Source organism: Triturus cristatus, chromosome 7, assembly GCF_964204655.1.
Source record: "Triturus cristatus chromosome 7, aTriCri1.1, whole genome shotgun sequence".
NCBI classification, from domain to species: domain Eukaryota; kingdom Metazoa; phylum Chordata; class Amphibia; order Caudata; family Salamandridae; genus Triturus; species Triturus cristatus.
The window spans coordinates 222,044,610-222,071,420 of NC_140590.1; the positions used below are offsets into that span (position 1 = coordinate 222,044,610).

A 26,811-nucleotide genomic window follows, 5' to 3' on the forward strand; every position below is an offset into this window, starting at 1 on the left:
AGATATTGCACAGCTTTGGGGTTCCCAGCGGCCTCCCACCGTGTCCGTCTGGAAGGAGAACATGGACTGGTGCATGTTCAGGGAGAAAACGGTGTATGTGGCTCGTGGTAAACCGGGGGCTTGGGGTAGAATTTGGGGGCAATGGAACGCGTATCGTGGGTCTATTTGTGCTCCCCCTTTGGTGGATACGTCCGGGGTTGCCTCGTCCCCCTGATCCTTGAGGGTTCCTTGTGTATCTCGTACTTTGGAGTACAGATTTGGTTCTCTCGTGGCCCCCCCTCCCTCTCAGGTCTTTTTTTATTGACCGCCCTCGGGTGGTTGGGTGTTGACTCCCCCGGCTGGTGTTCGCCGCCCATCATAAGTCGTTTCGCCTTGTTTTTTGTATTTTTGTATTTTTCCTTTTTGTTGTTATTTATACTAAAAGTGTGTATTCTGATTTCCCTTATGTGCAGTCTGATCTACTGTGATAGTGGGGAGCCCCTGTGGGCCAGTCATTGTTTTCTGATAAGCTGGAACACTTCGACTACTAGCGGCCGGCCCTGATGGTTGTAGGCCCGTGTTTGTAACCCTTTCTATGCACAATAAAAAAAATTCAAAAAAAAAAAAAAAAAAATTGAGGTGCAGGATCTCGAGAATCCCATAACTCCTAAAAGGCTCTGTAATGAGTGCATGGTATGTGGAAGGGACTTAGGTTGTATCATCCCTAGTCTGCTTTGACCTATGTGCTTTCATTCAAGGAATATTTCTAACCCTAAGAAGGTTACCTGTGTCTGCACAATCTGTGCCTTTTTGGGGTTCACCTTCAAACATCCCTTCTGAATAGCCTGTAGAACTTGGTGCAGACGTTCTGCATGTGACTGCATATTTTCGCTAGAAAGTTGAATGTTATCTATATATTGTATGATCTGCTTTTGGGACACCAGGTGGGGAGCGGCCAGGTGGCGCCCCTTCAGCCCAAAATTGATACCATACTGGCTTGGGAACCCCCCCCCCCAAGACAGAGAGAGGTGAGAGCCTTTTTAGGACTCACAGGGTATTACAGGAGGTTTGTCAAGGGGTATGGCAGCATTGTTGCACCCTTGACAGAGCTGACTTCCAGCAAACAGCCCAAGAAAGTGAACTGGACTGACGCCTGCCAGAAAGCTTTTGATGCCCTGAAATCTGCCATGTGCACGACGCCCGTGCTTCAGGCTCCCAACTTCAAGAGAATTCATTGTGCAGACAGATGCTTCAGAGCATGGTGTGGGGGCTGTGCTTTCACAGATGAATGAGGAGGGCCTAGACCAACCTGTAGCCTTCATTAGTCGGAGGTTGCTTCCACGGGAACAGAGGTGGAGTGGGATTGAGCATGAGGCATTTGCTGTGGTCAGGGCACTGAACAAGTTGAGACAATGCTTGTTTGAGACTCACTTCTGGGTTCAGACAGACCACAGGCCCCTCAGATGGTTGATACAGATGAGGGGTGAGAATCCAAAGCTGTTGAGGTGGTCCATTTCCCTACAGGGGATGGACTTCATCGTGGAACACCGCCCTGGTACAGAACATGCCAATGCTGATGGTCTGTCCAGATTTTTCCGCCTTAGTGAAGAGAACTCCCAAGAGGGCGGGTAGTTCTCCCCACATTTCAGCTGGAGGGGACACATGTTAGACTTGGCACCATTGCCGTGCGGTTTTTCTGAGTCACCAGATAGATCATGCAGTCTGTGTTTTCTCCTTTGTACTGCCGGTCACCGGTGTATTCAACTGTGTAGCCTAGGACCGTATCATGTATGTGCATGTAACTTGCATGATCGAGGTAACTATTAGCAGCGATACTATGTGCGTCTCTGACCTCTCAAGTGCTCGCCATCCTTTTTCCAAGCGCCCCCCCCCAGGGGCGGCAATCTGAGGGATAGCCCCGGGCGCCACAAGCTCTAGCTACGCCCCTGCCTCCGATTGCTACTTCACCCCTTTAATTCTTAAAGACTAATAATTATTGGGAGCCACCTCCAGCTGTCTATTAAAGGACACCAAGAACTTTAATTCCACGCTTTAGTTAGTAAACAAATTCACATGCAGGCACAAGGAACGGATATTTTATGTAATGAATGTTCAGACGCTGAAGAGGAGTAAATGTTTTATCACAAGCAGACATTTCTGCAGATCCGACCCGGACAGGTTTACTTTTGCTATTTTTCGATTGTTTTATGTGCTACACTTGTTGCCTGCAACTGCAACGAAACACTGCTTTAACTGAAGAACACCAGTCAGCCTAATAATACTAGTGTCGTATTTGGAGATCTCAGAAAACAGCAGGTTAGTGGGGAGGAAAGGAGCGTTTTCTAAACAGAGCTCTTATCCCTTTAGTGTGAGGGGGAAGTGGAGGACAAGGAAGGTTCACTTCATAACTTATTTTAGCTCTTCAAAACCCACACCTGTCAATTCTAAGCGCTATTAATTGCAGGTGTAATTACCCTCTTTATTAATGATAATACAAAAATTATGAACATGAGTAGCACGAGAGCAAGGTACATAATGCCTGGATTCGACCCATTCTGCATTAGACTAGCCTATTCCCCAGCAGCTAGCACTCAACTACCCAAGACATGCTGAAAACTAGGACAGTAAATAAAACCTGTCCTATACCAAGTGCGCTGTATCTGGGACTGAATTAGTCAATGACAAATTCACTTTGCCAGGAACACAAACACACAGGCAGGACTGGATGAATTACTCACGCCTTACATGGAAGAGTTTGAGAGATTAAATAAATGTATTCATTTTAATTTTGTGAGTTTATTTGAACACATATGACAAACACATTAAACAGCAACATTTTAATCTTTAGTTATTATTACAATTTGAATGCTCACTGCACACATTTGCAACAATAAACAAAATGCAGGCTTGTTTGCCTTGTCCAGTCTCTCTCGCCCCTCTTCCCATCACTACATCCTTCTCCTGTCCCACTCATGGCGGCCTCCCCTTCACGCTGTGCCTCGAGGCACACGCTCTTCCCATGCCCGCATAATTAAACAAATGTTGAGCTTTTGTTTGTGTCAAGTGAGCATTTTACAAAGGCAGATGCACAGAGCCGAGCCCTGAAAATGTTTGCCACGTAAAGTATGTAACAAAACAATGTAAAATATAGTAAAAACTTCTAAAGTCAAAGAAGTGTATTTCTTTAACATGCAGAATTTCTTTCCTTAAACCACATCTACTTTCCACTGTCTCCTTGATATGTGTCCCGTACATGTAATCCCTCCCTCTGTCCTCCACTTAATTTGACACCAAACCACATATTTCATCTCAAAAACACAATTACACAACACACCACATTGTTGCGGGGATTCTGCACCTACACCGAACTATATGTACCAACCTATCACCTTAGTACCCAAAATCCCCAAACCGACTAGCTATAGTGCCTCATTCGTTCTCCTCCAAAATCATGAAGCTATAAATAATTATACAACCCAGAACACCACACTATCGATTCTCAGGAATCGCGGTAGCAAGACATACCCTTTCGCTCCCTCACTCTTACTTGTCCACAATAAGAATTGGTAGAGTCACTGTAACAGTTTAAAATATCTATTTTAACTATTGTGCTTTACAACACAGTATACGAGCCACTACCAGCAGCAAAATGCATAAACTGAAAACAATTTGCATTGTTACAATTCCATAGAGTACAAAGGGGGGCGGGGTTCATTATATGAAGACAGTGGAAAAAGGACTATAAGGCCTAACCACCCTCCCCTTGATTGGAAGAAGTTGATTATATAAAAGAAGATCCCTGGGCTTTGTCAGCAGACCCCATACCTTAAAGCCTAGATTGAAGGTTTACATCAAACAGCATAGCTCTTGTCCATGAGAAGGGCTCTCTCCAAGTGTGCGTTTAAACACCATGCATCCCCGTAATATCAAAGCACAAGTGTCAAGCAGTGCAGCTGTGTTTAGGCATGTTATGTCTAGGTGCTAGGGACTGACCAGAACAACAAGGGGCATTGTTCATCAACCTTGCACATCGTGTTCAGACTAAACTCCAGGAACTCAGCAGAGAACGTGAAAAGCAGACAGTTTACTTGTGAAAAGCATAAACCGAGTCTTGCGAAATAAAGAGCATGTAGTAACGTGCGCAAAAGCAGCATCATGGCAGCGAAGCTCATGCTAATTTAGCAATCTCGACAATGACCCTAAGGGCCATATAACATACATCCAATCCACACAATTCCACATCATGCCACAAAATGCAACAGCACACCACACACTTAAACTCCAAAACATACCACAAAACACAAAATTCCATTCCACAAAATTCCACTCCATAACGCACAATCCTACTCCATATAAATCCGATACACTAAAGACGACATTTACTATCCACATTAATCCACTGCACACGCCACATAATTCCACTACCCAAATAAAACCCACACCACACAATTCTTCGCCTCACAATTCCACAACGAACAATTCCAATACAACCCACATAATTTCACTATATACTGCATACATACACTCCATAACACATGGGTAAAAGACATGGTCATTTAGAACACAAGTAGCTCTAACTCAAGCAAATGCAAGACTTATTGCATTTCTAATGCTTGGTCCTCTTGCACTTTATCTCCAGGCTGATGACTCTCTGGCAGTGTGTATTTGGAGAGCCCTGGGATGTGATGATCTTGCTAGCAAGATAACCAATGGGGACCGTCGCAATACATCTTTTCATTAATCCCCATCATGAATACAATAAGTACTGTTGAGTTGGGTGGTAAGACCTACCAATCACAGCACATCTAACCACAAATATTTGGAGTAAAGGCGTTAAAAAAAGATTTCCGTAGGCTTCTACTGGTCGAGAGAAACCGTGTTTTCACATCGATTTCAGATACAAATTCTGTATGAGGAAACTTATGTACACACCTCGCCCTTTTACTGCAGATTGGGGCTCTTCTCTCGTGCCAATACAGAGTGCTTCACTCCTGGCTTGGGCCTCTAACAGTTTGTCACATGCCCCTGCCCCCGTACTACAGCCCTCTCTTGCCTTGCCTCAGTCAACTACTCCTCACCCTCCAATAGTTACCAATCTTCCCCGGCCCCCATTTTATGTCAGTTTGAGATGGTCACTTGTTGGCCACATTTTGAGTCAGGCGACATAACCCTCACATCAGTTTTCCTCTGCCATTTCTTAACCCTGCCGTCAGCCCCATCCATTGAGGCTCTGCTACATCAATCCATTTCCCTGCCCTCCCTTACAATCCTTCTGCACCTGCACACCGCTTCATCCACTGATCGCACAATGAATTATTTCTTTGAAATCGACTTTCCTCTAAACAGTCCTGATGCAAAATAATTTACTTTGTTCCCTTAAACGTATAAAAAAGTAGCAGCCCACAAGTAACTGCTCTTTTTAACTTACGTGCAATTGTGCTGGTCAGTTGGCAGCCTTCTTCTTGCCTCTTCCCCCACGCCTAGTCTTCCTGTGTGGTTTGACTTCCGGCATCCTCTGAGAAGCAGACGTAGGTACAGGTCTACTGGAGCTGGCATGGTCTTTTGTTGCACCACCAGGATCTGAAGTAGACACGGGGAAAACATACCGAAATTCTTCCTCGCGCTTCCAGGTATAGACTTTGTTGGCTAGATAGTCACCCAGGTCTCTCTGGTACTTTTTCTTCAGAGCTTCTGTGAGGCCATCTTCAAAGGTACCGACCTTCGCTTCAACGTCGGCTTTTATTTGGATGCAGAGATCCGGCGGGACTAGCTTCTCCAGCGCTTCTTCCAAGATTGCAATTAGTGCCTCAAGCTTCTCCACCTCCTTTACAGCCCGCTGGAGTGTGAGCAGCATAAGGTCGAAGGAACACTTATTGGTCACTTCGCACAACTGCTTGTTGATTTCAGGGCGGGATTGTAAATGTTCTACACCACTTTGTAGGACTCGGAACCCTCTGGGTATCGTTTTCGTTTTATAATATTCTGAGAGGAAAAAGGCGTGCCATAAAAAAAGTTTTTCGCGTTTCTTTAAAGTCTCGAGCTTTTGTATGTTTTCTTGGGTGGCTTTCGCCCTTCGCAGTTGCCTTGCATTCTCCTGCATAACTGTTTCCTTCGTTTTGTCAAGTTCTTCAAATGCCTCATGCATCTGCTGGTCGCCGTCCGCCATTTCCTTGAACACTTGTGGCCTTGCGTTGCAGTTCTGGTCAGTCTGAAATGTATCAGACTTGTCATGCTTACTGTGACCGCCTTTGTGACCCTTTGACTTCTTGGAAGTCAAACTGGAAGCCTCTTTTGCCTTGGTGGTCTTTGCCAAGAAGGCCTCTGGGCTTGGAATGAACAGCCGAGCTTGTGCAATGTCAGAATCCATACATTCTGCCATACTGGGGGATTGAGCAGCGAGCCTCTGGAGCGAGGGCCTAACAGGATGTGGCAGTTCAACTGGTCCTCACGCTTTAGGACTGTCCCAAAGAGAACAAATAAATTCACCAACAGTGAGAACAGTCCTTCTGTCTGACAGTAGAGAAGACAAAGTCCTGTAGAGAAACAAAATAAAATGGCGCCGATTAGGGTACAGGCACAAATATAAATGTTAACTTTAGTGCAAACCATTTTACAGTCATTAAAACGGGTCATTTGGTGTTAGTCACACTGATGCATTAAGTGAACTATTAAAAATTTTATTGCGTAGAAAGTGGAAACGACTAATGAGCTGTTGAAATGAGTTGCCCAAAACACAATAGAAGCTATCGATGCATTAGGTGGTCGGTGTGGTATTTACAGCACATCTAAAAGCCACAGCAGTGGGGAGAGCGAAAATAATTAATTCTATATATAGAATTAATGATTTTATGACTGCATCAGTAGTTCCTGCTTTGATTTGTAATTTGGATATTGAATATGCCTAGATACCTGAAGATTTGTTTTATTTTGGTACAGCCAAGAATGTTGGGAAAAGCTTACTCTTATGAAGAGCAACAAACAGATCCAAATGTTGCTCACAAGTGGGGAAAACATATTTCGGCTCCTATTATTGTAAATACCATCAACAAAAGGTAAGACAATGAACGATTGTATAATGCTGAATGGAGTAGCACCAAGTGTGGAAAAATACATCATGGGAAAAGTACCATTTGTTGGGACGGAAAAAGCCATAGCATGGTAACAGACCTGTACCCCTGCCCTGAGAGCCCCAGCGGCAATGAGGTCTAGGATCTCTGGTTCGGATTTTTGTCGTCATGGTCAAACATGGATCATGCGTGTGTACCTTGACATAGGTATGTCTCATGGATGGCGGTCTTGTTGGACTGGCAGGAGCATCCAAAGCACAACTCTCAAAATGGTTATAGGCTACTGCATTTGCCAGGAATTAAATATCATGGAGCGCAGTGGTGGCGGCGTACCATGTAGTGATCAATAGATGTGCACAGGCCTTTTTACCTAGATCACTAAATAGGACTCTTTAACCGTGTCTCTGGGTCGATCAGTAGAAGTGAACTGGCTTCATCATCTGCTTCACTGGAATGAGGTATACAGGCTCAACCATGTAAAGTTCTGCTGCTTTGTGTTTGACTCATCTTTGGTGTACAACAAGTTAAAATGCAGTGTATGGATGTAGTATGCATGTGCTGGTAGTATGTGTGCCTTTGAATTGTACAGTACAAGGAAGATTCTGGGGTCCATTTTGGGAGACCCTGGGCTAACTGGAGGAGCATGAGGTGGTAGAGTAATTGCCCCAGACAGATTTGTGGGTTTCTGCATTTCTGTGATCAGTGTGGGAGGCGCACGCACACACACAAACACGAAGGGAGAGCCAGAATCTTCAGTTCACTTGAAAGAGTGCTCCTTGATTCAGAGAAGTCACAGGAAAGGGGCCTGGGCACATCTCGGGAAGGAGATGTGACTGAAAAGATTATAAAGAGTAGGCCTGATACCCTGGGGTTATCCTTTGATGCCCATCACAGTGATTGACATCCAGATGTGAACCTCTAGTCACTTCCAGGACCTGTGTTGTGGATCAGATTTGTAGTCAGTCCTGCTGTAACAGAATGCTTTCTGGAGGAAGGTCAGGGCAGAGGAGGGGGCACTTCAAAAGGAAGCAGGCCCTCAAAATTGTCAACTGTGAAGCAGGCAGTTGGGCTTTGGGAGGAGGAGAACCTCTGCCAGACTTCTGCTTGTAATCAGGACTAGGGGTTAAGGCCTACCAGTCTCTCAGGTTGGTGAAGGGACCTCACCAAGGGGAAATCTGAGACGAACTGTCCCTGGAGCACCAGTGCCTGCTTACCAAGACCAGTGTGCCCTGTGAGTAAGAGAAGATGGCTGGATGGAGCAAGGTCCAAGAGGATCCTGGTAGCGAGGTGTGAGGAGAAGGCTACCATGCCAGTCAGGAAATAGTTTGTGTAGTGTGTAAGTTCACAGCTCTGCCTGCCAGAGGGCACCGCCGAGAGATTAGCTATGCTGATCTGGACATTGCAAGAGTGCAGTGGTGAGTTGGTAACCCCATATGCCAGAGGAGGCCATTGTTAAAGGACACTTTGCGGTGCTGATCGGCCCATTGCCTAAGTGCAGAGTGGGAGCGGTGACCGTGCTTGCCAAAGGGGACCAACAAAAAAGACAAGACTCGCAGCCTAGATAATGCAGTCATCAAGAGAAGAGGGTCCCCGTGGTGACCTCTGCAGGCCCAAGCCCTGACAGATTCGGAACCAGAAGCAGTTGAATTCACTCATCCACCTGTTGGGAGGATCAAAGTCAACCTACCAACACATTGGAGGAGCACCAAGGACACCCAGCCATTGCCTCTGAAGATCTGTGAGTGTTATTCACTTAAGGCAGGCACTGCATCGTCCGGGTCCACGAGTGAGATGCAATTAGAGACTGATCAACGAGCCGGAAGGCCTTAGGGAGTGGGGGAAATGGGGGTTGCCTGACTGATAGTGCCTCGGCGCTAGCACTCGCACTCATGACTTTTCTAAAATAGTCAAAGTGGGACTCCTGTGAGGCCTAACCTGGATGTCTCCTATAGGGACTGGGGAGCAACCACTAACACTAGTGAGATGAAAGGAAGACTCAAGGGCCAGTCTATTAAAATTCTACAGACCTAACCTCAGGGAGCTTGTGTGTATGGATTGTGTACGCCATATTTCCCTTTGTGTTCATATATACATACTGCTTTTGTCCTAAAAACTATTTGACTGAACAATTGTTTAATGCGGCTATTTAAAGTACTTTGTCATGAGCCTGTGTTCACCCCCTATGTATCCTCCAACCTCCAGAGAAGCCTTGGACTGCTCAATCTGCACTACCATCAAGAGCCAAATGCTTCATCCATAATAGGTGGGGCCCAAGGACATTAGGAGGAAAAGGCCTCAACCCCCATAATTGGGCCCAGATGCTCCTGCTTGCCTTGTGGCCTTTTGGAAGGGGTTCTGAGAATAATTAATGAAGACTGCATATATGTTTTAATATCTCAATATTTGATCAATGAAATTGTAGAACTGAACTGTGTTCCATCGGCTTCCGTGGTCTAGTAAACTAGACGATAGGAGAAAGCAACTTCACTTTAATATTAGATAGTAAAATGACTCTTGGTTTTCAATGATTAACATAAGACTCAACCTTTGCTGCTGGCAAAAACAGTAAGGCCTTCCCCAGAGAAAGGTGCAAGTGGTGCATTTGTCGAAACATCAAAATCTTTAAGAGATAAAAAAAAAAACATGTCAAAAACCGTTCATAACGAGGAGAAAAATTCTGTCAGTAATGTCACACAAAAGTTTCTAAAAGAAAAAAGAAAAAAATAAATACATTTAAAAAAAACAAAAAAAAAAACAATATTGGGATCAAGAGCGTGAGAAATCTGATTGAGGTGATCTTAGGGCATCAAACGTTGTGAGGTGCCAAATGGGGTCTCGCACCTCTCATGTTCCACCATCCTCCACCTCATACTGTGGGTCCCTAAACTATGGGCCAATCGCCTCTCAGCATTGGACTCCCAGCATAGGCAAGTAGAGAAGTCAAGGCGGACTAATGAAGGTTAAGTGGGTTAGAAACTGAGAAATTGATTCAATAAACCATCCAGCTTTCTATAAAATAGAGCACGCACACCACGTCAAAAATTTGTAATTTTAAGTGCAATATTTAAATTCACAGTTCGAAAAACCGAATGGAAACCATTCTGAAAGGTCCTCACAAACTAACCAGAGTGGCAATCGTATATCCCCACGTAAGGTCACTTAATTGTTTGCTAATTTAGAGACTAGGGCCCCCAGGTGCACAATGCCTCGGTGCCCCTATAATAAACCAACCGAAGGAATGCACTTACTAAGTGATCATGCCTACTGGCTTTGTCATAGTGTTCATAATTAAAACAAAAACAATAAAAATAACCTATAGTTTTTGCAATGTATGCCCAAAAAAACAGCTATATTGATTTTGGCAAAGCTTTTAATCAAAATCTCATATCTTTCACCAGATTGCCATCCTAGAGAATACAAAAAAGCTCAGCCCTGGGAGGAACTTGATTCAGAGCTCCCTTCTTTTTGGCGGAGGTGGGAGGGGTCAAATTCTATTCTGGGGGGGGGGGGTTTACAGCAAATCAAATTGACCCCACCTGATAATCCATACTAATACAGCTTCACACTGCTGTCAGAGAACACCCCCCACAAAATATGCACATATTTGATGCCCCAGGGTTTCCATCAACGTCCCATTGCAGTCTTTGATGTAGTTGCACCACAATTGGTTGTGCCCCTCTCTCTGAATCTCACAAGTTCTGCTCAATTATTCCATTTAACCAATAAAAATCGAAACCCTTTCAAGACTGGGCAGATTGCATTTATGCTGCACGAGGTTCCACCTTTTTGAGAATATTCCTCCTGTGATCTTTGGGTTCGGTTCACAGAGGTACATCTATATGGGGTTTTATGAATAGTCGACAGTAGCAAAGTTACTCAAAAGTGTAGACTTGCATGTAGTCAAATTTAGGAGTCCAACACCTTCCCAGAGAAAGAAATGGTGCTAGGGACGTATAAAAGGCCCTTATGAAATAATGTTAATTTAATGTAGTTCAAAATGTAAGTACATTTATTATTAGAAGAAAAAAAAATATTTTGATAACCTTTCTTGAAATAAAATTTTAGTTTAACATTAATTTTAGCTGAAATAATTAAAATTAGCTTTCATTCAATAATTTTAATAAATACAAATATATAGAACTTTAGGTCAGATTTATTTTAATTTAAGCGTCAGAAAAGTCATTTTCAATTTTATATATTTAAATATGCATTTCAAAATTAAGTTCATAGTGCTGTAATTTGCTTTATTTTGTTCTATTTTGTCCTTCAACCGGCTGGTGACTAGGGCTTAGATGATGCTTCTGGTGTGGACTAGGAGCTATTTTAGTGAGGAAGCAGATGGAGGAGCCTGCGTTGATCTGCATTTTCTTGATGAGTGAAGTACAGTGCCCTTTTTGATTTTGACTGAAAGTGCACAGGCTCCTGCTAACCAGGTCCCCAGAGCCAGATCGTTCCCAAAACTGTGCAATTGTTTCCCCCTTTGGGCGATTGCTTTAATTTCTTCTGCAAGTCCCCAGTAAACGGTACTCTCAGTACTATAGAGGATCCCCAGGGTCAGCAGCACAAATTGTGCCCCCTAAAGAGCCCCCTCACCAAGCTCATGCAAATAGCTACTGCAGGCTGTGTGTCTTGGTGCAGAAGAAAGTGAAAACATGACATGGCACACAGCCTGCATGCCCTGCCTGCCGAAACTGCATGCAGTATAAGTCACCCCTACAGCAGGCCTTCGTACCCAAAGACAGGGTGCACTATACCAAGTGTGAGGGCAAAACTGCATGAGCAGACATGCCCCCGTAATGGTCAGTTCCATTACTGCTAGTACAAGTGCTCAGGGAACCAGTTTCAAAATCATGTGCTGGACACAGGTGAAAACTATTTCCCCATCTACATGAAAACATCGATGTTTGGAATTTGACATCACATTAATAAATCTGACACTGATGTGTGTCAGATTTAGTAATACATTCACCAAGAGGGCACCTTGGAGCATCCCCCTGAAACGCTTCCAGCTATTAGCGTGCTGACAGACTGGTTTTTGCCAACCTGCCACCTGAGACAGTTTTTTGACCCCCAAGGGTGAGGACCTTTCCTCTCCGGGCCATAAACCAAGCCTCCTTGAGCTTAACACCCCAACCCACATAATGATATGCGGATTCGCATTCCAAGGAAGCTTCAACGAGGCCTACCAACACTACCATTGGTATGCAAATCTGGCTTCCCTTACAACAAGAGGAAACCAAACCCATTTTGTCCAGAGCCCTTTGGCACCTGGGCAGGCGGGATAATTAGCTAGGCAAGACAGGCGTTTCCACCCTCAGGGGACCACTGGCCCCGAATTAGGCTACCTGAAGCAGATACGAAATTTCAGAAGTGATCATCTTGGTGGCGGCAATATCAGGATTTCTGGGACAGGGTTATGCCCACTTCCCCCATGGAAGTGGCCATATAAGGGGCATAGTGACACCAGGGGTTAGTAGCCTAACAGCTACGCTCCCATACTCCCCCAAATTCAGTTTTAGGGAAGTCCTGACACTAGGAAATCAGCCCCCTATTACTGAAAAAAGAGAAAAAAATAAATAAAAAATAAAATAAAAGGGCCAAAGAGCAGCAAAAGCAAGAACTGCAGAAGAAGCAAACAACTTGGCACCAACCCTACTGGCCTGTTCGCCAATTGTGCCTAAGTTGTCTCGCCCTACAAGCTGTTGATCCTCCTAAGCCTGGGAGGACTGCTAGCACTTCTCCAAATACCCAGGAAATCTTGCAGAATGGCGGATCTGTTTACCTGTATCTTGCAGGCATCAAGAATTGAGCAGCTAGGCTCCAACACAATGAAAATCCGACACTAGGAAGCCTCACTGCACCGGAGACGCCTACTAAGAGGTGAAGTGGGCAAATGGTGCCAACGTGATCCCCCAGACCCTCCAGACCCAAAGCTCACCTTGGGTCTCCCCACAGTCGACTCGGACGCGGCCTTCAACAACTGTTTGCAGCCCCCCCCCCCCCCCCCCCCATCTACCGCGACTGCTCCTGGTGAGGAAAACCTGACTAGTAAGAATAGCTGTACCCCTGTCCCCCCTGGCCAATGGAGAATGGGACAAAAAGGTGTTCCCCACATCCCTGAGCATCATGAGGTCTGAGCATGCCCTCCCTCCCCCCACCGTAGTTTAAGTCCGACTGGCCTCTCGGTTCGACACTGCCACATTTGTTCATGAAGACCTATATCCATGGAGTTGCATTCGGCACCCAACGCTGTTTTGCACTACTGCACCCAGGGTCCCTCATGCTGCTGGTGGTGCTTTGGCCCTTGGCCCATACACCCCTCATCCCAGAGGTCAGTCTCGTAAGTTGCTGCAAAGAACTCGTATGCCTTATTTATTTTTCCCTCCATAGGATAACATTGCAGCCTCTGAAAAATGCAATGTCTTGACTGTTTATTATGCAGACTTATATCCCTTGAAAAATGTATTTACCTAATCACATGGATTCTGGTGCCAAAACGTATATAAAGATGTGTTATTTTTATAAATTGGTGTGGGTCTCCTTATTGAGTCGTGTGCATCATTTAATAACTATTTTGTGTATTTACAGATGACTCGCACTCCTATCTGATAAGCTTAAGGCTGCTTTACCACACTACCCCCTGACAGAGCACCTTGGGATTGCTAGCGCAAGCCCCTGTCCACTAATAAGGGAATACCTGGACTATTTTCATGGTATACCACAAAGACCTGGCTTCCTACAGTGAGCTTGAGGGCACGGTCCGTCGGTGTGGATTAGGGTCCTAGTACAGAAAACCACCAGGAGTCCTTCAATAAAAGGTGGTGTTGACAAAGAAAAGTACTTCCGTCTTGACTTTGTTCAGTTTCAGGCAGTTGTACTACATCCAGTCAACGATACTCATCATGCACCTGTGGAAGTTGGCCCTCGTGGTGGAGGGCTTTTCTGATAAAATAAAGTGGATGAGCTGGTTGCCATCAGCGTAGGACATGATGTTTAGTCCATGGGTTCTGACAAAGTTGGCCAAGTGGGGCGGGGTGTCATGTAGGTATTGAACAGAGTGGGGCTGAGGGATGAGTCTTGAGGGATGATGCTCGTGTTAAGAGGTGAAGGGAGGAAGGAGATTCTCTGGGTTCGTCTGGCAAGGAAGAAGGTGATCCATCCTAGGGTGTCTCAAATTCCAATGTGGTGGAGCCTCTTGAGAAGGGTGTGGTGGGGGGGGGGGGGCAGTGTAGAATGCTGTTGAGAGATCAAGGAGGAAATTGGATGTCAACAGTGGCAGAGATGAGGGAGGTTTTGGTGCTGTGGTTCGTGCTGAATCCTGACTGGGAGACAGCCAGAAGAGTGCATTGCAGATGCTTCGTGAGTGAGCGGTTGATGGTCTTGGAGGACCTTGGCACGAAGGATGGGGGGGGGGGAAAGGGGAGAGAGATTGGGTGGAAGTTCTTGAGATTGCTAGGGGGGACGTGCTTCCATTCATCAGGGAAGGTGGCTGTGGAGATGAATGTGTTGAAGATGGTGGAGAGTTTTTTGCTAATCGACTTGCTCTGGAGATTGAAGATGTAGTTGGGACAGGGGTCTATGGGTGGTCCTGAGTGGACACAGTTCTTGATGCCAGTGGTGTTTTGTGTGGTGAGGTGGTCCCAGATAGTTAGCAGGTGGTCTGGGTTTACATCTGTGGGCGCAATGAGTGAGGATGTTGGCAGTGATGGGTTAGGGCTTGAAGTTTTGTAGATGTCGGAAATCTTTGTGGAAGAAATCCACCAGGGTGTCAGAGTTCCTGGTAGGGGTGATGACGTTTTCAGTGGCTGAGGGGTTAGAGAACTCCATGAATAGTTCTTTACTGCCGTTGGGACTGGCCTCCATGCAGTTGGCAAGGGAGCTACTTTTCATCTTCAAAAGTTGGTGGTATTGGTTGAGCGATGTTTTGAAGGACGTTTGGTCTGTGGTGTGCTTGCTGTTACTGTAACTGAAAAGGACGATGAATTACACACCATTATATAGTTCCTCTTTGTATGGGTTAAATTTTTATTTCTATTTTTTCAACTTTCGCTTGCAGCCTGTTCACGTGGTCTGCCCACGTACCGCGTACTTGGAAAATCTTAGCAAGCTAGAGCGTAGTGACACTCTGGGCCAGGCGCACAGCTTAATACACGTTTTCCCCCCAAAAATGCCACAAACTTGTCAGTGATCCACTTAATTTATTCTTGTACTCAAAACTTAATTTGCTCATCTATTTAATCCATTCACATGTGAGATGGTAATGTAATTCACTATTTTTAATGCACCGGGTATGCCCTTCCAGGCCTGTCCCCCCCCTCCCTCCCCCGGAGCACACAGGAATACATCAATTATCCTCAGGAAATGCTCATATATAACCCAATGCATTTCGGGCTTCCAAAGCCTTTCTTCAGGGGTTCACTACAAAGTTAAAAAATAATCATTAGATTTATATTCAGACCAATATATGCAAAACTTCATGTTTCATCTAAAACACTGCACATACTGCTGCCATGTTTTACAATCCCATTAAATGAGGTTATTTCGCTAGAAGCCCATTTACCGGCTTCAAAAAGATATTTGCCCGAGAACAACTCTCCCACACTGTGCCCCCCTAACTATTTATGCCCCCATGATCCCACGTGACAACTCCCATAAAAACTCATGCTTTTGAATGCTCCCCAGATTGACCAAATAAACTAAACTTTCCCCCACATCCCCTATTAATCACACTCAATGAACCTTCCACTGTACCTGCATCCTCTGTTTCACAACAAACCTATTTCAACTGTCTTCCTCGCCATGATGCGAATGTTTTCATACCTCCCACGTGACCCTTCCCTTTATCACTCATCTGCCATGACCTCTCTCTCATGATCAACCAATTATTGACACTCATTCAAAAAATCCTATGAACATTGCGTGACAAAACATTTAAACAGTAAAAAATGGCATTAAGGATTAATGTCATGTTGGAACATTACGAGTGGAACTTCATACAAATGGCCTCTTGAGAAATAGCAGAGGGAAGGGCGGGGCATTCGATCAAGAGGCTCGGGCAGAGTGTAACATCAATAAAGTGTGTGATTCACTAAGGAGTAGTTTGATATTAGGTTTGGGTGGATGTATGAGAGATTGGAAGTGGTGACTTCTGGGATTGGTAGTGTTGAGGTGTAGGATTTTTGAGGAGGCTGGTGTGGTTTGTGTCACTGAGGTTGATATTGAGGTCTCCAAGGAAGATGTGGTGCTTAGAGTCAATGAGCAATCCCCATCGCTGACTCAATTCAGGAAGGATCTCAGTACGTGGCTCTTCGACTGAACCCCAGCACCCAGATGGAACCCCCCCCCCCCACCCCAACCCACCGTCTGGAGACCCTCACTGGTGAGCAGCCGGCTTTACAAACACCTGATTGATTGCCCTTATTGAATGGGAACATGGCGAAACCGGGTATGGTGTTGCAGAAGCTGGGGAAAGGTCCTGGAGGTCTGTAGGCGAAGGTGTATCTGATGGTGGTTTTGCAATTGCTGTGGAGTTGGAAGTTGAGATCTTCCATGATCGGGGTGGCATCATCAACGGTGACGGTGCAGTGGATGGTTTTCTTGTGAATGACAGTGATTTCACCTTTGTGTGAGTTGATGTGGTCTTAATGTGTTATCTTGTGGCAGTCAGACTTTGCTGAGGCAATATTGGGTGCAGATGCGGGGTTGAGTCACATCTGTGAGGAAGCTCAAGTCGGGGGTGAGGGAGGTGGTGTCCCAGATCTCAATGGTATGTTTGCAGAGAGATTGTGAGTTGAGCAGAAGGCAGCAGAGATGTTTCAGGGTGGTTTTGGTCAGTGTGATGGTGGTTGCCATGTGTGAGAGTTCCGATGTTGCAGGTTAAAGGTTCTACTATAGAAAGAGGAGGTACTGCAGCAGTTGTTGTGGTGGTCCTAGGACCAGGGCTCAAAGTTCGATGGTGGTGTCGCTTTGGGTAGCAGGAGGGCTGGGGTTCCTCAATTAAGTAGGTCCTAGGAGGAGGAAGTGAGTTCAACTACAGCAGGGTTACAGAACTGGACATAACAAGAAAACAGCAAACAATGAAGGCTAACAAGCCGTGTAAATCTGGCAAAATGAAAGAACAGCCGAAGGTGAGCAAAAGCAGCAGGTGTGAGTGGAGGGAGCTGGCATGAGGGCCTGTATCAATGTTGCAGGGATTCCGCTCATGCACAGAACTATGCACAGGAAACCAGGACCTCAGTGAATTGTGGTGTACCAAAAAAGACTCACCTCAGTGCCTAGAACCCCTATCTGACTAGCATCAGTGTCTCATTCGTTCTCCATATCATTTCGAAGCTACCGATGATTAGACAACCCAGAACAAGCGACTTAAAGTACTCTCAGGAATGGTGGGAATCAAACACCTTTTCGTTATTATTCTCATTTCAGTCCACAAAAAGAGTAATCAGAGACATGGACAAGTTTCAAATGCTTATTTTTAACTACGTGCTCTAAGGTGCAGTACTTTGGCTAATATAAGCAGGCAAATGATTGAAAATAAAACCATCAGCATTGTTACAATACCAAAAACAATGAAGGGAGAAATCCTATTAAAAAATATAGTGGAAAACAAGTCCTATAATACTTTGTGAACCACCCTCCCTTGGCTAGTGAACTAGTTTTATAAACTAATAGAAGGTCTCTAGGTTTGAATGGGGAACCCCATACCTCAAAGATCAGCTTAGGTGAATCACATCACAGGATCAGCTCTGCTCTCTGTGTCTGGAAAGGTTTTCTCCAAGTGTCTGAATCATGCATACAAAGTGCAATATTAAAGGCACCTGAGTTTGATATTTGCAGCTGTGTGCGTGTTGTGTCTAGAGCTTGGGCCGATCAACCTGAATTCCACAGCATACATTGTTATTTGGCCTTGACGGCTTCTGCACACAGTGTTCAGACTAAGGTCGCGGTGCACATCTAGGGATGTGAACAGACCATTCTCATGTGAAGAAAAAGCAAGCAAGCAATTTTACTTGTAATAACAGCTACCTGTAGTGTCGTGTGCAAAAGCAGCAAAGCAGCAAGATGTGTTTAGCTTCTAAAACGCTTATGCTAACATAGCAATGTGTGTACGTAAAACCCTGTCTCCACTACACCCTCCCTTGATCGGACCACGAACAGAATAGGGAAGCAATGTAGGAACGCGGAGTTCAAGGTCCAGCGAGACAGAACCAAGTGCATAAATTGTCAAGCCTTATGATTGGTAGTGAAAGTTCAAAAAACGTGTTGGGAAAAAATTAAAATTAAAACATCTCTCAGGGGCGGAATACCGCCCAATGTGGAGTAAATAGGAAATTAAAAAATCTGGATTAGGATGTGCGGAAGATGGATTACTGTCAATTTAATCCATCAACGTGTAGGCACAGTAAGTTGCAACTGCTTCCAAGAGGAAGTCATTGTAATGTTCAGTAAAAGAGTCAGCCATCCAGTCAAGTAAAGGAAATGAACATACATGTTCTTCGATAACCGGAGCCTCTAGCACAATCAGAGGACAACTTGCGTGTTCTTCAAGATAACTTCTTACCAGGAAGTCATATGCTGCCGCATATATATCCCAATTTCCTAAAACTCCCTGCGCTGCTCCACAGGCCATAATCCTGATACCAGAACAGTCCAGCTCATGAGCCACTAAGGGACTCATTAGTCGTTCGTAATTCAGGGAAGGAGACACCATGTTCGACAGGCACAAATCCAGAGCCCATTCGAATGGGCAATCTTGGCAATGGAAAACAGGTTGCACGCAAGTAAAGTAAGAAAACCGGAATGATAATCCATAGGCTACGCTCAAAGTGGCCAGTGGTAATGTTCCATAGTATTCAAGCATCAGTTTGCGCAGTTGAAGCAGCCGGGGTAGGCTGTTGTGTGATACAGATCGTGCAGCCATTGCAGAGCAAGCAAACCAACAGCAGTAGACCAGCAGTCAAAGCGAGAATCAACAGAAGCCCGCCGAAGACGCTGGAAAAAATAGAATGAAAAAATGCCGGTATCACACCAAAGATTGTTTGGAAGGAGGTCACAAGGCCGGAGACCACAATTTTGAAAAAAATGCACCAAACCAGTTGTTGACAAGGCATTGAAAATTGTATGAATCAGAGCACCGAAATGATGGGGGGGAGATCAGTATTTAAAAGTGCATGCACCTCGGTGCGGGTGTTTGCTATGTGAAGGACAAATGTTTCACCGGAGGAAGTCAGGGCTACTTCTTTTTGAGACAATAGAGCCCTTATTCTGATTATCTTGTTGAGCTCTGCTTTCAAGGTTGGTATGGAAAGCCAGATGGATACATCTAGTCTCCCATGCGGGGGTGGGAAAATGACATTTTTAACACAGACTACTCGTTGGGAGACCGTTACAATGTATGGAATCCCGCAGCACGCCTCATTATTTAGAAATAAATAACTACCATTAGCTAATAACGTGAAAGTGGGTATAATCGCTGGCACAGGATTTCCGTTCAGACTGCAAGCTAAATTTGATGCTTGAACAGTGTATGCGCCATGCAATTGGATGTTCCTACAGACTACTGAGTGATCAGGTGTGGAAGTGCATTCCTCTCCTTTTAAATAAACCTCTTTACCCTTTCTCAGGCACCTGTATGTAGATGGGAGCGACCAAACTTCATGCAGGAAAGCGGTACCCAAAGGTTTGTACCTGCTAAGGCATAGTGTTTCATACATGAACTGAATTTAAACAATGGAAACTGTAATGTGATTAATCCATGGAAAAGCAACACAGCTGAGTTTGATTCGGCCACAGAGAATGGTAAAGGTTCTAACTTTTCAATCTGCAATAATGATTATGTAGCATCCTTCATGGATATGAACTGTTTATCAGTCAGATTAAATGGCAGGAATAAAGATGATGTGTTCATGTACTCCCAGGGAACTTTCCCAGCCTTCAATGTTTGTAAAGTCCATGCAAACTGCATTATAGAACGCAATTGATTTTGACCATGGTATAAAACAGACATATCATCCTGCACAATGTCCACAACATATGAAACATTATCCAGTGTGTAAATTCTGGAAGAAAGGGTGTTAATGCTATTATCAATGACCGCAAGCACTTTTTCAAAATTTGCTTTATCAATAGCTCTTAATCTAGAAGCAGCCTCAATTTGGGATAGTTTCCAAACTTAGTGGTAAACAGCATACACCCATCTTTTGGACCTGCCACCCACAGGGCCTTTAACAAAATCATTCAAATCTACTTTGTCATTCAATTTGGATAAATGTTGTTTAACTGACGCCAAGGTGGAATGTTGCAACCATGTTTGACGTAACTTTCCTACAGAATAGGTAGCAACAGAATGGGAAGATTCAAAATCGGGGGTCCACCCTAACCTGTGTGTAACCGGGGAGCAAACCCAGAAAACGATGTTGACAAGAATCTGAACTCTTCTGCCATACCAACCATTCCTCAGGATCTAAGTTGGAAATATTGAAGGATGTATTCGTAATAAATTACTGCAATTCATCAAGGGACAGATCTGTGTGATTATCCCATTTTGGATAAGTGCCCAGATCAGGAATAGTGGGGGAATTCATCTTTTCAGAAGTAGCCAATGCAAAGCAGGTGGTCTGAAAAATGGTAGAATTCAAAAATAGAATGAGGTTCGGGATAAGGCATGCACGATGCAGTGCCTCGTTACCTTGTACCTGCCAAGCTTTAGAACCCCAAATAGATTTAAGATGAATGGTATTTTTCCACAGCTCATAGCCCCCTATAGCCAAGTCATCCATAAAGGACTTCGACTACAATAATTTAGTGTGGGTCAGTCTGACTTTGGAAGCGGACTCAGCAGCCATTTTAAAATAAAAGACTTCAGGTTCAGATGCACTGAAATCACTAAAATATGTAACTTTTTTCACTGGAGTTTTGGAGCTGCCTTCAATTCGTGCTGGACAATGTTCCCATGGTGTATAATTGACGATATTCCTAGGCGTATTTGCTTTATGCAGGAAATGATTGCCATAGTGTTGGTAACAAAACAACTCTGCATAATTTGCTGTGTCTGAATACAAATCTTCAGCATCAAAAGCAGCATAATATTTCAAATCAGAAAAAAGAGCCTCTACGGAAAAGTTTAAAATGTTTTACTGATTTCAGTGTATCTGAAGCCTTTCATTTTAAAATGGCTGCTGAGTCAGAAGGTGAGCAAAAGCAGCAGGTGGGAGTGGTGGGAGCTGGCATGAGGACCTGTATCAATCACGTTTTACAATGCTAACCCTTTACAAAGGCTAACTTTTACATCTCATGTTTACAATGCATTGTAATTTAATGTTTTTTTTTTCAATTGCGTGCTTTCACTGTACTTTTCAAAGATAAATTTGGTTTCTACTTAAGGGAGGAATGTGTTCTATTGAAGTCTCATTTAAATTATTTATTGAACAACATTGTTAATTTTAGAATCATGCTAGTAACGTGATAAGGGACAAAAGGAGGGAATTTAAGTATTTCTAATTCATTATCTATCCTCTGCCTGAATTCGAATTGATTCGATTTAGCATGGGATATTTAAAGTGAAGTGTTACAAATGGGACAAATTAATAGGAGGCAAAGAGCGGGAAGTTATTTATTTAGCAAAATGTAAGTTAAATTGTAAATGTATGTAATATTTACTAGAGGATCATTTTATTTTCAATCAGGTAAATGACTATTTAGTTGAATAGCCGATTTCAATTCTTTGAATTTCTCATTACCATAACAAAAGTTTTACAATAAGAAATGTATAAACCAGTCGCAGCGCGGAGCAAGAAAAATCTGTAAAATGCTAATCGAAAGTCCAACTATAGAACATATATTCTTTAAAGCAATTAAAAGTGGATGACTGAAATCAAATCAAATGAGAAATAAAAAGACGAACACATCCAACAACAGGAAACATGCACCCCTAGTGGGGAGCAAAGATAATATTGCTTATCGCCCACGTGGGAAGAAAAAAGATAAGATGGTATTCTATCCACTTTTTATTCTTATACAAAAAAGCCCCAACATATCCAACAGTGGGTGAGGTTGGAGGGAGCGAAGACTGGGAAACCTCAAGAGGAAGGGGGTCAAGGAGCAGAATATAGGGTTCTGTATGAAATATGAAGCAGTACGCGTTCAACTTATACCTTGTCAATGAATAGTTGAGTGCGACACTTCAATAATTAGGAAAAGAGCCCCAAACCTCAAATATCTGCAATGTGTCACTGTACTTATAAATAATGTGCTCAACGTATACCATAGTTTGATATCAAGCATTTTAGGGACAGGTAATTAAGTTGATAATGAGCAAAGGATATAAAATAAAGGCAAGTATAATATAATTCAAAAAGTTACGTTTTGTTTCACATTAATTTAATTTCTTTAATGTATTTTAGTAAATTTCATTCTATTTATGAACCAGTTGATTAAGTGATTTAGGTGCCAGGGGTGGGTAGTTATTAAAATGGAGTACATTAAATATATTGCATTTTAACATAATTATTTCTTAACAACTTACTTTAATTTAAAAAAAATATATATGGTTTAATAAATCATTTGATTTGTGACTGTTTAATAATAGTGATAACAGGTACTAAGGGTAGTAAAATAATGTATAATACATTACAATTATAAAATAGAACAGTCTTAAATAAAAAGAATATTTTTCAGTTTTGGCACAGCATAAAAACAATTACCATTCTATAATGCTACATTAAAGATTTAAATTGTTTTTACAATACAATACCCAGAAGATGGCAGTGTTTCTTTAACACATCCATAAAAATGCACTGCTTCGCTGACTGAACACAGCAATAGTGTGCGCGTAGGCGGTTTTCAACATCGTTGCAACACAAGACATTTTAATGATGCACAACAAATGCTAAGTAAATGTAATTTTCATTGAGGTACATTACAATGGCATGTATATGTTATTGTTGTAATGTACCCAACTTAAATGCTTTCATGACAACATACGATATCCGCTTCTCTGGACACAGGGACTGTGCAGCAGGCTCTAGTATGCCATGCAGTCCTGCTGGACTCCTCTCCACCTGGTACGTTCTTCCCCAAGGTGGGTGAAGAGAATCCACCTTTGTGCTTACTGCGCTTCTTCCTCATCATGGGGAATAGGGAGTATTTTGTATCTGATGTGCATAGCACCAAGGAAGCCATTCATGGGCTCCTGGGGGCGAGCTATCCACTGCCACCAGTCTTTTTAGTCTGTTGTGCAGAAAACACCAAAACGAGGTGGGGAGGAGGGGTGGGGGCAAGGAAGAATTCTCACCACACTTGGGTGGTCCGATATGCTAATTTTAACAGTGTTTGTTGCTTCAGTCAGTCACCATTTATATACCGCAAACACTAACCAGAGGTTATACAGGTGCTGTTTCTGATCTCAGTCAAACTGCCTGGTCTTGAGTCCTTTTCTGAAATCTGCGAGAGAGAGAGAGAGGGAGCCGTTCGCAGATAGAGAGGAAGGTCGTTCCAAGAGTTGCGACAAGGTAGGAGATTGAACGACCTCCAATGTCGCTTCTACAGATGCGTTGACAGTGTCTGAAGAAAGCAGAGCGCAGGTGTCAGATGTGTTGGTGGAGATTCAGACAATGGATCAATGTAGGTCGGTCCCCGATTGTGAAGGTGCTTGCAGGCTATCTCAGAATCTTGAACTGGCATCTCTTCTGAACGAGAAGCCAGTGGAGGGTCATGTGGGTCTGTTTCAGAAGGTTGAGAATGAGCGGCCACTGAGTTCTGTATAGTCTGGAATCTCCTGAGGAGTTAGGTGGTGCTCAGTGGCGGTTCCTCCACTAAGGCGGAGGAGCATCACACCACTGCTTTTCGCAGTGTAATAAAGGGAAAATAGCTCAGTTATCATTTTAGTTTATCCCGTTACAGCCTCTGTGGGGCGGGGCTGCTCTCAGAGCAGGGGGAGGAGTGATTTACACTCCCTATATGAGCAGAAGTTCTTGGCCAGTCCTTTCGGGCCTCCAAAAACAGTCATGCGCACATACATTGCTCTCCATGTAGGCAGCAATACAGCCTACTTGGAGAACATACCCACCCCTCCAGCCCCTGGCTGAGCACTGTGTTACAGGGATTTCTGGTTGGCTAGGGCTTGCACCTATGCCGGGCAAAAACCACCACTAGTCAGGGCAAGGGAGTTACACGCTGAAGGTAACCCCTGCTCACCCCCTTGGTAGCTTGGCACGAGCAGTCAGACTTATCCAAGAGGCAATGTGTAAAGCGTTTGCCCAACACACACACAGCAGCGACACACTAGGCACACCACAAAAGAAAATCCACACAAAGTTATATAAAAATAGCCTTTGTATTATCATAAACACATTAAAATCATAACCACACAATAAACACGGTGCCAACTGGCACCGGGCAGTAATTTACAGGGGATTATATACATGACAGGGCCAATCGGGCAACTATTAGAACCTTTAGAAAGCACAAGTAGCAAATATAAATCAACCAGCCACTACTGGTAGAATACTGTACTCAGCATCATGTTGTGCATAACCACATTAGGCATAAATCACATTTATAAGTGCACCATAGTAACACTCCCCAGGTGCATGTATTGTTTCGTATAATACCGAAACAATTCTAAACATGTGGAAAAAGCTGACACAAGGCTGTGTTAGGGTATAGCTGGTTAAGTACAGTTATAAAATTGTACAGCTGCATAGCTCTAAAACCTTTCATCACTGTTATTCAACAGGTACTCATTTTATCCACTTGGGAAGGATGAAAGCCAAGCCAGTCCTGCTTAGAATCAAACATCTGACATTCAAGTTTTTTTTAAATGTCATTTATCACACAAGGATATGGACTAGCATGGGTTATGTACAGTGCTTGATTTGTAAAAATAAATACATTCATATGTGCTAGGACCTTTCATAAACAGGTTCTCCGGCTGACCACTATGTGCAAATCACACTGCATTGGATCTTAGATGAACACCACCACTTCTGTGTTGAAAGGGTTCAGCTGGGGCAAGCCAGGGAAGCATGGAGGCCAGTGAACTAAGATGGTTACAAGAAATAAGTATGCTGCTTCTTCCTGCAGCCTTTGTCCATTCAAGATGCTGGACTCATCTAGCCACAAGATTCTCCCCGCAGTCCTCTCACAGCAGACAATCCATGCTGCACAAACGTGACCAGGAGAGGGACCTACCTGAGCAGCTGACTATCAGCTACATCACAGCAAGAACCCAGCACAGCTCCTCCATGTGGAGCTGGGGAGTCAGCTGCTGCTGCCTTTATTTACTCCAGACATTTTCTTCAAGTACCCTTAATACCTGCGGTTTTAAGAAGAGATCCCAAATACCCGCAACACACTGTGTTCAGTATGAGTGAGCAGACTCCATGCAGAACAGCCACTGAAGTACATTGTATAAAGGTGGGCACCCTGTGCAAGAGGTGCTCATCAAGGGTGTACACTCAGACCGGTGGCGTGGAGGAAAGCAACAGACAGTGGCGCATCTTAGGATCAGCGGAGCTGTCCACCATGGGGCATGCAGCCCTCATCTGAAATTAAGGATGGAGCTTGAGTAAAGTGCTGGGGTGCTCACACACAGTGGTTCTTCTGCTTGGAAGCATGGCAGTTGACTCCAGGATAGACAAGCAATCAGAGCCAAGTGGATCAGAGGCCACCGCATACCTCTTCAATTTGATACACTGGCCAAATGCTGCAGGTTCCTCAACCAAATACAGAAGCAGTGTTGTTGAATTTCTCATTAAAGAGGACAACTATCAGAGTGAGCTTCTGCACTGAAGTGAGAGGAACTGCAGCTCAGCCCAAACACAATCGGTGAGAGTCTCTGCAAACAATTTTGCTGTCTTCGAAAATTAGCTCCAGTGCTGAGCACCAGCATACACAGGCACAACTTAAGCACAGGCTACGTCTTATTAGAAATAAGAGAATACAGGCTTTGTATACACATTACTGACCATCCCGCCATCCATTCATTCTTTCTCCCACTCATCAATCCATCCACTCACCAAGCCACCCATGCTCCCACTGACCCAGCCAGACAGCAACCCAGCCATGCACTTTGTGTATGCAGGAGACAAGAACAATTAGGAACACTGAATAGTTGGATGAAAGCTGAACGACTATGTTCTGAGCTATTCTGCACTTGAGTGTTTGATTTTGAGTCCAACTTTGTAGTACAGGTGCTGCATTACATATGTGGCACAATGTCCCCTTCTGCTCCATGGTGTACCCTATTTGACTGTGCATGGCAAATAATGGCACAGCGTGTCCGATTAGAAATCTTTATTTACTATGCCCAGAGTTGGAAAGAACTTGCACCCATAATAGGAACCGTGCAGCATTTAAATATTGATCGGCACAAAACTGCCTGTCTTTCAAAGTAAAGGGATTGGTCTTAATAAAACTGGTAAATGGATGCCCCCCATAGGAGAGGGATCCCTCTGTTTCAGTTTGCAAAAACCACTACTTCTCACAGGCGAAAAAAAATGGTTCTCTCAATGCTCGTTTCAACTTGAATAAAGAAAGACTAAAGTGGAAATAGGGGCCTGCGGAGACCAGCAGCACAGCTTATCAACAGCAACGCGCAGACCACCTCAATAGACAAAGCAAGCATCAATCTACCTAGGGATTTACACACCAGTAATAACAGCTTGAACAAGGCTCGGTGGCAGATTGAGAAACAGCCAAGAAATTGGAAGAGCATGTTGAATGCAGATTAGCATAACACAATCTGGATGTCAGGAATAAAGAAAAG

At 44.0% G+C, this 26,811-nt stretch overlaps 1 protein-coding gene across 2 annotated transcripts in view; it reads right to left on the reverse strand.

The window, feature by feature from the left end:
- LOC146809264 (uncharacterized) overlaps positions 1-26,811 on the reverse strand; it is a 158,883-nt gene that overhangs the window by 97,193 nt on the left and 34,879 nt on the right. For both annotated transcript variants that reach the window (XM_085614326.1, XM_085614327.1), the window contains exon 2: positions 5,408-6,512. In XM_085614326.1, the coding sequence (XP_085470452.1) occupies positions 5,423-6,358 (936 nt within the window). In that variant the 5' untranslated portion in view covers positions 6,359-6,512 and the 3' untranslated portion in view covers positions 5,408-5,422. The remainder of the gene's footprint in view (positions 1-5,407; positions 6,513-26,811) is intronic.